We start from the raw sequence: 12,916 nt of genomic DNA, 5'->3' as shown, positions 1-12,916 counted from the left end.
TCATTTTGGAGGGTCATAGAAAATGTTTCGCTGGCGAGGGGAGGGTTATGTCTAATTTTGCTGAAAATCCCAAAACTCCTCTGGTGGCACTTCATATAAATAACAAACAGTCCCTAGGAGCAGTAAAGACACACTAACTAGTGATGAGACTGTCTGTGAATGAAGCCCATCAATGCTTGTGTATTTGCTTTGATAAAGACAACCCCATTATATATCACTTCATAAGACTGCTGTTTAACCACTGTATGCAACTGTTCTACATGTGATCATTAAAAAAAAAAGGCTTAGGCTACATAATTACTCTAAACTCTGGGCTGATGTGTGATGGTTAATGTGTTTCAATTTTCTTTTGGCCCACTCCACAAATAGGCCAAATGTCATCATTAGCCACGGTCAGAACAGCAACAGTCCAGCTAGTGGTCACATTACTATACTTTGTTACTGTTCAGGGAACAAATTTCCAGGAAGATACAAAGATAGACAAGCAGCAAAAGGAAGCAAACATAAACATATTATATACAGGCAACAGATCGACAACACACTGTAGATTGTAGTAGGCCTACAAGTAGTGCAAGAGTGCACGGCAGTGCAAAGATATAACATGATTAACAATAGGACACAGCAATTTGAACACAACACATTGCAGAAACACCTCTGACTGGTTTTGTAAACAATGTAAAGAATCTGAAACATTCAATGTGTGATAGTATACAAAACATAAATGGCACAGGGTATGCATACTGAGCTATAAAAAAGCAGGTCTATTACACACGAATAAAAGGATTTTTGGAGATTTGAGAGTTTGGAATACTAAGAAGGTGGGACAGGATGGACAGGACAAGAGAAAATGGCCAGTGAAGCAGAACATGATCTCCAGAAGGTGGCAGTGATGCAACATAAGGATACGAGCTGCCGCAAAACGTAGAGAAGATGAAGAAGAGAATGCGCAACAAGGAACCACTGTCTATGCAAGGAACCAAGAATCAGCTGTCAAAAGAGTAGCTAAAGTGTAAGCAACGGATCAGAAAGAGGTAATTTTTAAATTAACAGTATCTTGCCAAACAATCGTCCACTAAACATGTGTCGGCATTATTACTAGAGGGTATCCCTTTACTGCTGAAGGTGATTGTAGCCGTGACTACCTGTTCTGTAGTTAGTTAAATAACCTAGGGTAGCTAACGTGACGCTTAACTGCGTGAGCTCAGAACGTAGCTTGCTAACTAACGTAGCTAACGTTAGCTGGCTAACTCCGAAGGTAACAACGCGTAGTTAACATTTAATTAGTTAGCTAGCTAGATAAATGACGTTTATATTAAATATGTGGTTGGTCAATGTTATATGTTGAATAACGTATGTTTAGTTGTCCGTTAGCTGCCCAACAGGCATCCAGTCAAGAAAGATGGTCGCGGTTTAACGTTAGCTACGTTAGCCAGAAAACTGTTGTTGTTGTTGTTGTTGTTGTTGTTGTTGTTGTTGTTGTTGTTGTCGTCAGTGTTCTGCTAACTAACAACCACAGGCTAACTAATGTTGCTAATGCGATAACACTGAGAGCAACATCCTAGCTAGGTTAGCTATATGTAACTTTTCATCGTCATGCCATATATGTTTGGCTTAACGTTGTCTAATTGTGGCCATGTTTAAATGCTGCATGACAGCTAATGGCAAGTGAGGAACTCAATTTGTATTGGAAGCTAATAGCAACTTATATCTTAGGTAACGCTTTTCAAAAATAGATTTGCAACACGACTAGTTGAATGTTTTGTGTTTACTTTATTTTGCTCTCACAAACGTATTTCCAGATATGTTCAGAGCTTGTGTACAGCACTGACCTGTGACCTCTGACTGAACACACCCGCGAAGATGCCTGCAGTTTCCACCGGGGCCAAAGAGCTATATCTGTCCACATCTCTGGGTGAACTCAATAAAAAGGCTGACATTAAGCCGGACAAGACAAGTACCAGAAGGTAACTTTAGGTTTCATGTTTACTGGTATCAACCCAGTAACCCAGTACAGTGGAACACACTCATAGCACACAGGAACTGTCTCTAAGTGAGGGGGCATTGCAGTCATAGTGATGAAAGTGTGTTTTTTTATTTGCTGTGTTTTAGCTATGTTCAGAGTGCCTGCAAAATCTTCAAGGCGGCAGAGGAGTGTCGTCTGGACAGAGATGAGGAGAAAGCCTATGTGTTGTACATGAAGTATTTAACAGTATATGACATCATCAAGAAAAGACCAGACTTCAAGCAGCAACCGGTATAGTTAATAATTGCAAAATCAACTTTATTTCTGTGCATTTTCATGTAAAGACTTCAATCAATAATTGAAGTTAGTTATTTCTGTGTATAACTCTTCTCTATTTCAATGTATAAAGGAGTACTACATGACCATGCTTGGGCAAAACAGCTTTAAGAAAGCCATTGAAGAAGCCGAGAAGCTCTCTGAAAGCCTTAAACTCAGGTTAGAGGCTTTGCTTGTCTTAGACTGTACACGCCTTATTAATGCATCAGCTACAAGATATAACATTGGAATATTTTTTCTATTCAACTTAGCCAATCTTTCATTTTAAACAGGTATGAGGAAGTTGAGGTTCGAAAAAAACTCGAGGAGATGGAGAGACAAGAGGAGAAGAAAAGGAAGGAGGAAATAACAGAAAAAGATGGTCATCCAAAAGTGTCATCGGCAAACAAGAAGGACAGCAAAAAGGTGGAGATGCACTGTCCACTGTCTGCATATTAAAACATATTCACTTAAGGCAGACACTTGATTCCAAAGAGACAAGACATTATAATACATGTAAATAACCATGGTTTGGTTGTATTTGTGTCTACACTCACTAAAGGTAAACAGTTTTATCAACAGTTCACATCATAGCAGTAATAACAGCAACACTAGTACATAGTAGCTTCATTAGCAAATATATGAATGATTATATGTTTTAAGTAATGGTATGGTTTTTTTATTGTTTGGAGTTATTTAATGTAAGAAGAAATAAAGCCGAATGGAATCAGTAATTCAATATTCACGTTTTTGACAAGATGAATGTTGTGTCTGTATGTCAGGTAAAAGGAGAACAGAATGAACTGAAGAATGAATTGAAGAAAGCAACCTCAAAAGGTAAGCAGAATAACACAAATGAAGTCTGTGAAGTATTTCTGAGGTGAAAATCATTCTATAAACGGAGACTTTTGCTGCTATTATGTTTAGTCTTAAACCCATCAAGTGTTTTTTTGTCTTGTGTTGATTTAACGACTTGACCTGATAGCTGCGGTGTCAGCTGGTGGGATCTCAGCTGAGAAGCTTTTCCACATGATGAAGGACCAGACGATTACAATGATTGTCATGGATGCCCGCAGCCACAGGGACTTTGAGGAGTCTCGCATTCAGGTCCCAGGCCAGACCTGCATCAGCGTGCCAGAGGAGGCCATTAGCCCGGGGTGAGAAAGGGGATTGGACCTCAGGCTTCATACCTGGTTGTTTGATCTGACACTGAATGTGTAATTTGTAATCTGGTTTTGGAGTGATAAATATGAATTAATCTATTATCTTATTTCCTTTTGTTAACTTGTTTTTCTGTTTCCTCTGTTCATGTCATTTACTGTCAAACAAAGTCTTAATTCCTAAACCTCTCTATGTGTTTAGAATCACTGTGAATCAGATTGAGGCGAAGCTGCCCGAGGTGTCAAAAGATCTTTGGAGGCGGCGGGGGTTTGTGGATTATATAATCCTGCTGGACTGGTTTAGTTCTGTCACTGACCTTACACTGGGCACAACCTTGCAGAGCCTCAAAGATGCCCTCTATAAGGTAACTGTGTAAGTGTGTGGTGGTTGGCATTTGTGCAAGTGCTTATGAGTGTGAATAACAACAGCAGAACTTTCCTGTGAGGTACAATGATGTGTTTGCACACTCCACAGTGGGACAGCATCACCATCCTGCGTAGTGAGCCGCTGGTGCTGGAGGGAGGCTACGAGAACTGGCTGTTGTTTTACCCCATGTACACAACAAACGCTAAAGTCCGCCCCCCTAGACAGAATATCATCAGCTGCCTCCCTCAGTGTGAGTAATACCAGCACCGCATGTTACAGTTTGGGCTTTTTGCATTAATCAGGCTATGTAGTTTAATTTGTTGGCAGGGGTTGTGTTAATGCAGCTGATGTTATTTGTTTAAAAAAAAGTAGCAGTCTGAAGGCTTGGGTTAAGTACAGTGAGTTTTTTTGTTGTTGATATTAATCTTGTACTGCTCATTAAGTGTTACTGGACTCTTTAGTCTAATATTTCTAATAATATCATTCTCTCTTAAATTGATTAACTTTCTTTGGTGTTTTGAACAGTGAACTTTAGCTACCCATCCCTGGAGGAACCAAAGCCTCCGACCCCACCTCTACCAGAGCCTGAGGTTACACCCGAGCCCCGTGAACCCTCCGCTCCTGTGCTGGTGAACGGGGTTGCACCAGCAGAAACCTCCACATCTAAAACTTCCATGGTGATTGACAGGCTGCCAGACGCTGTCAATTCCACCGTCACAGGCTCTACAAATTCTGAGCAAGACCTTAGTAAGAAGGGCCCTGTGGCAGGTGCATCCAGCCAGTCACCTGCAACAGCCAAAGCCTTCCCACAGGTATACTACATATTCTGGGAGAGTACACAACATTAAGGACTTAAGTGTGTCCATATATCACTCATGTTTTGTTTTATCCTACTGTTCACTTGTCATAGTTTGACCGTACCAAGAAACCCTCTGTCCGGGTGTCGGACGAGCCTAAGCCTAGCCACAACGGGTCAGCGAAGGACTCCACGCAGAACGGCCCATTTGTCCCTGACCGCTCAGTCAAACCGCCCCTCATCCCCAACACTTCTCTGTCTAAAGAAGAACAAAGCCAGATACACTCAGAGGTGGTGGCAGCGATGGAGAAGGCGAGGCAAGAGCAGGAGAAGCGCAACCAGGAGCGTCGTGTAGAGGAGGAGAGACGGGAGAAGGAACAGAAGGAAAGGCTAGAAAGGGAACAAAGTGAGAAGAGGAAGAAGGAAGAGGAGGAGAATGGACTTCAGGAAAAAAAGAAACAGGAAAGGCAGAAGGCAGAAGAAGAGGGAGATAAAAAGAACAAGCTGTGGGACGAGAAAGAGAGGAGGGGAAAGGAGCAGAGCTCTGACACTCCTTCGAAGAGTATGTCTCTGGACTCGCCTGCTCCCAACCATCTTGTTAGTGAAATTAAGGTAGGTCCTATTTTCTTTCAGTATGAAATGAAATTATGTCTCATTTCACTCCTGTGTCCGTGGGAAACTGCAAGCACAAAATGAATGTTAAAGGCAGGTTTAACGTTTTTGCTTTTGCCAGTTACAACACAAGCATCCCATGCAATCAGAAAAGTGAACCAAAGGGATCAGACCTCAAGAGTCCCTTAAGCCCCTGATCGATCTCATATTTTACTAAAATAGTTCACTGAAACATGTTTCTAAAAACATTTTAAGCAAGAAATAGGCCATACAGTTGCTGAATCGGTCTTCATTTCATATCGACAAAGGTCAGTTTAAAGGTCCCATGGCATGAAAATTTCACTTTATGAGGTTTTTTAACATTAATATGAGTTCCCCCAGCCTGCCTATGGTCCCCCAGTGGCTAGAAATGGCGATAGGTGTAAACCGAGCCCTGGGTATCCTGCTCTGCCTTTGAGAAAATGAAAGCTCAGATGGGCCGATCTGGAATCTTCTCCTCATGACGTCATAAGGAGTAAGGTTACCTTCCCTTTCTCTGCTTTCCCCGCCCAGAGAATTTGGCCCACCCATGAGAGAGAGACATCATGGCTTGCAAAGGAGCAAAGTGGCAGTTGGTCAAGGCCACACCCCCACTCTCCACCTTGCCCCCCCTCTCTCCTCCTCAATAGCTACAGACACAGAAATGGCACATCCTAAGTATAGCTCATTGTGGGACTGGCTCTAGTGGCTGTAATTCTGCACCAAGGCTGAATTTGGGGAAAGAGACTTCAGATACAGTATTAGGGGACCACTAAGGCCTATATAAAAGCATTCAAAAAGCAGCATGTCATAGGACCTTTAAAAGATTTTCGTCATATTTTGAGAGGCTTAGTCACGCTCATCCCACTCGTCATTTCCGGGTTAGCACTCCACCAATCAGATTGGTCATGGAGTCCGACTGCCCGCCCTCCGACGCAACATGTAAGGTCGGCCAAAATGAAGGCTGACAGCTCCTTGGACGGACGAAGGCACGGAGCACACCGAACAGACTTGACCTCGCCAGACTGTCCGACGGCCGATTATCGGGTTGGTGTGTCACTGCCTTTAAAGCCCTGTGTGTTACATCCGTGGCTAAAAAGAAACTGTGAAATCCTTTGCCGTTATCTTTAGACAATGAGACCACAAATCCACATCGAACCCATCAGTCTTATCATCTAGTGCGTGCATATTTAATCTACATTTGACTCAGAAGCTGCTCGGTATCTGTGACTGTGACTTCACACACTTCTTTTAAACTATATAACTATATAGTTACCCAGAAGAATTGCATCACAGAAGTACCTAAAAAACAACAAACAAAGGTTCACTTTAATTTTCTCTGTATGTTTGCTCTTTCACACTCATCCTCTAGCTCATACTGTCCAGCTCTTTCCATTCAGATTGATCACTGACGTGTGTTTAACCTGCGTTACTGTCAGTCTGAGTGGAGTATATGACAGAATGCAAATGCATCAACTACATATGTAATTTAAGTCTGTTTAGAAGAAAACTGGAGACACAAGTTAGTATTTGTTTTGTTTAAAAAGATTTAAAGAGCATCTTTTCTGCTTCACAAAAACCAGGACGTTTGGTATATGAGCCAAACCGTTTTATGCTTGAACAATGCCAGATGTGTCTGGGATGTTGGGCTTCAGAAATACCCATCATTCCTTTTACCCTCACCATAAAACTGTCACTCATAATTATTTCTGTAGAGAACTTCTAAGTGGAGTTGCTGTGTGTGTTTTTCCCACAGAGGGAGCCCCTAACCAGAGCAAGGAGTGAGGAGATGGGTAGGAGTGTACCTGGCCTTCCAGACGGTTGGATGAAGGTACGAGATGTTTAAATCTGAAAGTTAAATGGTAAAAGTTTAAAAAAAGCATATTTTCATTGAAAAAAATAAGTATTTCTTTATGCCCCTGATTGTTCCTTTCAACCTAATGTTCTATTTTCTTTTCATGTTCACACCCCCCCCCCATTTCTGGCCAGTTCCTTGACACAGTGACGGGGACCTACCGGTACTATCATTCCCCAACCAACCGTGTCCACCTGTACCCTCCTGAGGTCACTGTTCCCCAGACTCCACCCTCCACGCCACCAACGGTTAAACAGAAAACACCACGACCAGCTGAGCCAGACACCAACTGTGAACAAGAGCGGGAACAGTCTAAACTGAAACGCTCCTACTCCTCCCCTGATATCAGCCAGGACCTGAGGGAGGAGGCCCAGAAGAAAGCCAGTGCTCCGACCACTGCTGCTGTTATACCCACCATCAACAGGGAGACCAAGTAAGGCACACAGAGGTTTTATGTCCGTCAATTTCGGGATGTTCCAGCGACTGTGATAATTGGACAATGCATCTAGTGTCTGTTACATTATCTAGCTGCACTGTATCGCTTTGGATATATTACACATTGTGTTTCCTTTAGTCTTATCTCTGCAGGAACTACTCTGGTATTCTCTAATTTTGCTCCTCTGCCCTGCAGACCTCCCAGTGCTAAAGTCTATTCCAAAGTCGAGATTGTGCGGCCGTCGGCTGCCAAAATTCGCAACCTGAATCCTACGTTTGGAGGTAATGGTCCATCCCTGACTGGTCTTCGTAACATGGGCAACACATGCTACATGAACTCCATCTTGCAGTGTCTGTGTAACACTCCTGGCATGGCTGAGTACTTCAACAACAATTTCTACCTGGAGGACATCAACAGGTCAGGGGCCCAGATACGTGGAGTTGCTTACCATAAGGAATCAATCATGTATGAGGCACATATTTAACATCTCTGTCTCTGCTCTTTTCCTCTGCCAGGCAAAACATCCTTGGTCATAAAGGGGAGGTGGCGGAGGAGTTTGGTGTGATCATGAAGGCCCTGTGGGCCGGTCTGTACAAGTGCATCAGCCCGCGGGACTTCAAGATCACCATAGGCAAGATCAATGACCAGTTTGCTGGCTATGACCAGCAAGACTCCCAGGAGCTGCTGCTGTTCCTCATGGATGGGCTCCACGAGGACCTCAACAAGGTAGCATGCACACTTGTTTCATGCAAGATTTAGAGATTAAAGTATGGCATAATTAAAGTCTTAAAAAAGCTTTTGATATCTGCTAGGATTAACACTCACGACTAAATGTGCTCACCCTGAATTAAATATTGATCGAATAAATAAGTAATTTATTCATTTTAACCATGGCTTTCTATGGCTTGTCTTCTACTACCCCTGTAAGTTGTTTCACATTTGCCTGTTAACAACTGAAACATAGTCTTTTATCATTTTCCTTCTTTCTGTTTTTTTTTTTCACCTGGTTTCATTTTGATGGCAAATTAGAGAGTAAGTAAAGAGCTGTGTGTCCTTGGTCCTCCTGCAGCAGTGTGAGTGTGGCGTGTCTGCATCTGTCCGGAACCTCTGTGCATGTAGTACCCAAGATATGCTCATTGCATTACAGTATCCACTGATTTTACTGGCTTCATGTGCATCTGAATGGGGAAAGGACTAGGTTAATTAGTTAAAAGACAGAAAAAGATAATTTCGTTGCGTTTTTCTATTTTTTTTAGACTCCTCAAAACCTGACTATGTTTCGTAGTGAAGGCCTCAAGCTGTCAGAGGTGGTTCTTAAAAGAACAGGCGGCTTTGAGATATTGGGACAACTGTCTCCACCTGGTGTTGAGTTAAAGTAATACATTCACCCCATTTTACCTTGTCAAGCTATTTCAAATGTTAAGGACGATGTGCCAATTAGGTTGTAACAGCTGATGATGAAGCATTTCTCATGAAACACTCTCCATCTCATCACATCCCTTTTGTGTGATGTTCAGACCCGTGTACCATCAGGCTGGCCCTGTCCCAGTCTCCTGGCTAATTGATCAATCTGCCTAATCATCAATCTAATTAATGAGATATTAATTAGCAAGTGTTAATCTGCCTCTCATATCTTCCTACCTATCATAATGAGAGGGATCTGGCTGAACTGCATGCTAATGAAGCTAAAAGAGATTAGATAGGTGTTGAAAACAAAGTGTATCGCTTACATTCAGTCTGCAGTTGTCACTGAGTTGTGTTTTCAGCGCTAACTGTAGTATTGTAATTATGACCAGTATATTTAGCATCTGTTATGAGTCAAGAAGGCAGGTTTTGCTAACACCTAAAGCGGCAGTCGTTTGTGTGTACCAACATGTTGTTTTTTTCCGCTCTATGGTGTCAGGCGGACAACAGGAAGCGGTACAAGGAGGAGGAAAACGACCATCTGGATGATCAGACGGCAGCCGACTTGGCCTGGAGCAAACACAAGCTGCTGAACGAGTCCATCATCGTAGCACTGTTCCAGGGCCAGTTCAAGTCCACTGTGCAGTGTCTGACCTGCCATCGCAAGTCCCGGACATTTGAGACCTTTATGTACCTTTCACTGCCTCTGGCCTCCACCAGCAAGTGCTCCCTGCAGGTCGGTCAGACATTAAACATGTGCACATCAAAGTGCGTGTCAGGAGTTTTCTTCTGCTTTTTACAGTTTGAGAGAGGCTTTACGCTTGTCAGAAAGACCATGTTTTCCTTTACAGTACTCAGGATCATTGTTGAGGGCAGTGAGAAACAGTTTACAAAAAAGTTTAGTGTGGGAACTGCAGAGTTCACATTAAAGTGAACATTTACACACTATTCTCACCTGTTAAGGCTGGTCTGTTGAGTTACCTTACCAGACTTACCAGACTGTTCTAGCTGTTCTATTATTTGCCTGTTCCCCACTTAGACATTATGTCCACATTACTGATGATTATTATCTAAAATCTAAGGGTGAAGATATTTTATTAAAGCACTAATTGTCAACCCTAGAATATCGCCGCAATATCGATATTGATGTATTTGGTCAAGAATATTGTGATATCTGATTTTCTCCCTATCACCCAGCCCTAGTTTCGGAGTTTCTTTCTCTTGACAAACGCATAATCTCACTACATCTTGAGTTTCTATGTATAAAAAAAAAAAAAAAGCCACAACAAAAATATAAGCTTTATGATCTGTAACCGTTTTTATACTTGACCAATATGTTCCATGCTTCTTGGCAGGATTGTCTGAGGCTGTTCTCCAAGGAAGAGAAGCTGACGGACAACAACAAGGTGTTCTGCAGACACTGCAAAGCCCACAGAGATTCCACCAAGAAACTGGAGATCTGGAAGGTCCCGCCCATTCTCCTGGTGCACTTAAAACGGTCTGTTGTGATGTTAGAATTAAAAATGATGCAGACGAAGACCAAATGCTTTGACACTGCCTACTGATGAGCGAAGAACTTCTCGCTGTTGTTCTTTAGTAAAACTAAATACACACTTTCACTGTTTGGGGAATAGGATAAGGTTTAGATTTTATATTTTTGGCATTTTTCTCACTGCCTCCACATCTGGGCATTATTTCCACAGATTCTCCTACGAGGGTAGATGGAAGCAGAAGCTGCAGACGTCTGTAGACTTCTCTCTAGACACTCTGGACCTGGCCCAGTATGTCATTGGACCCAAACAGAGCCTGAAGAGATACAGCCTGTTTGGAGTTTCTGTAAGTAGAAGTGATATTAATTCTGTTGTAAAGTATATTTAAGAGAAAATAATGGAAATATGTTACAGGCGAGGTTAAGAGACTGTAGGCTGTGAAACAACATATAAAAACAAGAAATATACTCAAGAATACAAACATTAGAAGGAGGATAAGAGATGCACTCAATAGTACAGAGTACAGTACATAGCAGTGTATTACTATTTCTATGTAGTTATATCTTGTACACCTTCCATAAAGCGGTCAGTCCTTTGGTTGGCAGACTCCATAAATAGTTGGACAATAAGCCAAAAACAGATTAGTTCTACTATTCAAGCAGCCTTTGGACCATATACACACCAACTACTACTTTACAGCAAGACAACCTTACATAATACACAATAACGGGGTTTTCTTCAGAAGAAAGGAGTTTGTAGCAAAACACGTTTCTGGCAGGCTAAGATGAGAAAAGGTTTTGGCAGCACACATACAAAACTGCAGATATTTCACAAGTAAGAATTGCATATAATAATGTCCATATTAACCTTCTTTTCCGCTACCAGAACCACTACGGGGGTTTAGATGGCGGCCATTACACAGCCTACTGTAAGAACGCCCCCAAACAGCGCTGGTACAAATTTGATGACCACGAGGTGACGGAGATCTCCACCTCCTCCGTCAAGTCCTCGGCAGCCTACATCCTGTTTTACTCCAACCTGTGATGGAGCCGTAGGACACGGAGAGGGAACACTACACCAGAGCAGCGCACACTCAAACCTAGATGGTGTTTTTTTTTTTTTCTTTTTTTTTTTAAATCACAGCTCTGAGGGGACCTGGTGCACGTAGTTGCGGGTTAACTAGTCGTGTACGTGCACGCAAGGACGCACTCGAGCGAGTTGCGATGAGAATCCTGTCTGTCGCAGATCGGAGGAAGGGGCAGGAACACTGTGCAATGCTTCAGCTACTAGAGGACCCTATACCTGTTTAAACATGCTGTCTGTTCATATTACTGATCATCTAGTGACTAAACAGATGCTCCTTTTACTCTGACTTCTTAATGGTGGTGTCGTAGGGCTGACAGCTGGTTCAGATGCTTTTCACTCTCATTTCTGTTGCAGTCAGTGGGGATGGCCGTATCGCAGAACTGATCAGCTTTCTTGTTCTGTGTCTACACCAGGGTTACCAGTTGTACATACTTACCAATGCTGATGTTGCACATTCAACAATGTAAATACTGGAGGGCAAGGTGTTAATGTGTTAAGTGACCAAATTATGATATTTAGTAGCAGCCATTATACTGTAGTATCAACATATTCATAAAGACAAACTGTGTGTTGTAGGGGTTTAACTCTATAGCCTTCTGATGTTTTAACATGATCTTCAAGGAGATGGAAGAGAGTGGGTATTGACTTTTGCATTCTTCGCGAAGAGAGGAGGGAATTGAGATTGTTGCTTGTTCATATTAGCCACATTGTTGCACTTACACAATATGCAATCCATTTAAGTTGTTTATGCAGAACACATTGTTTAATAGCAGACATTTATACTCGCCTCAGAATGCTTTAAAACGATGCTGATGCTGAACTTGTATGTCTTGCTCGGTCCAGGCAGTGACAGAAAAACCTACCTGCACCTAAACACTTTGTTAAACAAAATGTTTTCTCGGTTAAACATACTTAACTCTTTACATTATTATATTCAAACACAACAACTATTTAGAGGAAAAATGACTGCGATAACTTGGCATCCTTTCACTGCTTTTCATTTTATTTCTGTATTCAGTACTGAGGAGAATACCCAGGAGAATATGAAAACATAAGAAATTGACCTTATTCACTGACATCAGAGCGTCAACATTTGCTGCCTGCCTGACCGACCGACTGACAAGAGCAAGCACAAAGTATACTGATGTTTTTTTTTTCTGAATGGACCAGAGGTCTGAGGTGACAGGATTTGATTTCCTGAGTAAAGTTTTATTGCCTAGCATGAGGTCATAATCTGTTTTCTTTCTACTTGTACATGTTGATTTTATTTCACAATTTGTTTCAGATATAATGATTATATTAACCACAAACAACTCATATTTATTAAAACTGCTTCAAATTAGTGTTTGTGTCTGAATGACGGTTTCAGGATCAGCTGAATGAAACCCTGCTCGCTGATCTTCTAGTCATTTCA

At 42.0% G+C, this 12,916-nt stretch overlaps 1 protein-coding gene across 4 annotated transcripts; it reads left to right on the top strand.

Annotated features, from left to right (window-relative positions):
- Window positions 1-907: 907 nt before the first annotated feature.
- On the top strand, window positions 908-12,845 carry usp8 (ubiquitin specific peptidase 8). 4 transcript variants are annotated; one of them, XM_035999599.1, is made up of 20 exons: window positions 908-1,031; window positions 1,800-1,964; window positions 2,110-2,254; window positions 2,373-2,458; window positions 2,572-2,704; window positions 3,061-3,115; window positions 3,276-3,435; window positions 3,641-3,803; window positions 3,914-4,055; window positions 4,331-4,617; window positions 4,716-5,213; window positions 6,988-7,062; window positions 7,221-7,519; window positions 7,718-7,939; window positions 8,038-8,248; window positions 8,552-8,554; window positions 9,426-9,662; window positions 10,282-10,424; window positions 10,630-10,762; window positions 11,302-12,845. In XM_035999599.1, the coding sequence occupies exons 2-20, from the start codon at window positions 1,861-1,863 to the stop codon at window positions 11,458-11,460; spliced, it is 3,255 nt and encodes a 1,084-aa protein (XP_035855492.1). In that variant the 5' UTR covers window positions 908-1,031; window positions 1,800-1,860; the 3' UTR covers window positions 11,461-12,845. The 4 variants fall into 4 exon arrangements, with proteins under 4 accessions (XP_035855492.1, XP_031162147.1, XP_035855493.1 ...); XM_031306287.2 differs by having other exon boundaries at window positions 3,264-3,435; XM_035999600.1 differs by lacking the exon at window positions 8,552-8,554.
- Window positions 12,846-12,916: the final 71 nt, after the last annotated feature.

The sequence above is a fragment of the Sander lucioperca genome, chromosome 3 (assembly GCF_008315115.2).
Source record: "Sander lucioperca isolate FBNREF2018 chromosome 3, SLUC_FBN_1.2, whole genome shotgun sequence".
NCBI lineage: Eukaryota > Metazoa > Chordata > Actinopteri > Perciformes > Percidae > Sander > Sander lucioperca.
The sequence above is the reverse complement of the archived record's forward strand: the minus strand, read 5'-3'. Positions and strand labels throughout refer to the sequence as shown.

Bases quoted from the DNA above. Each gene is read 5' to 3' on its own strand.
- usp8 (XM_031306287.2), top strand. From the start codon at position 1,861: ATGCCTGCAGTTTCCACCGGGGCCAAAGAGCTATATCTGTCCACATCT. The intron at 3,116-3,263 runs GTAAGCAGAATA...TTGACCTGATAG, and splicing joins GAAGAAAGCAACCTCAAAAG to CTGCGGTGTCAGCTGGTGGG. The intron at 9,663-10,281 runs GTCGGTCAGACA...GCTTCTTGGCAG, and splicing joins CCAGCAAGTGCTCCCTGCAG to GATTGTCTGAGGCTGTTCTC.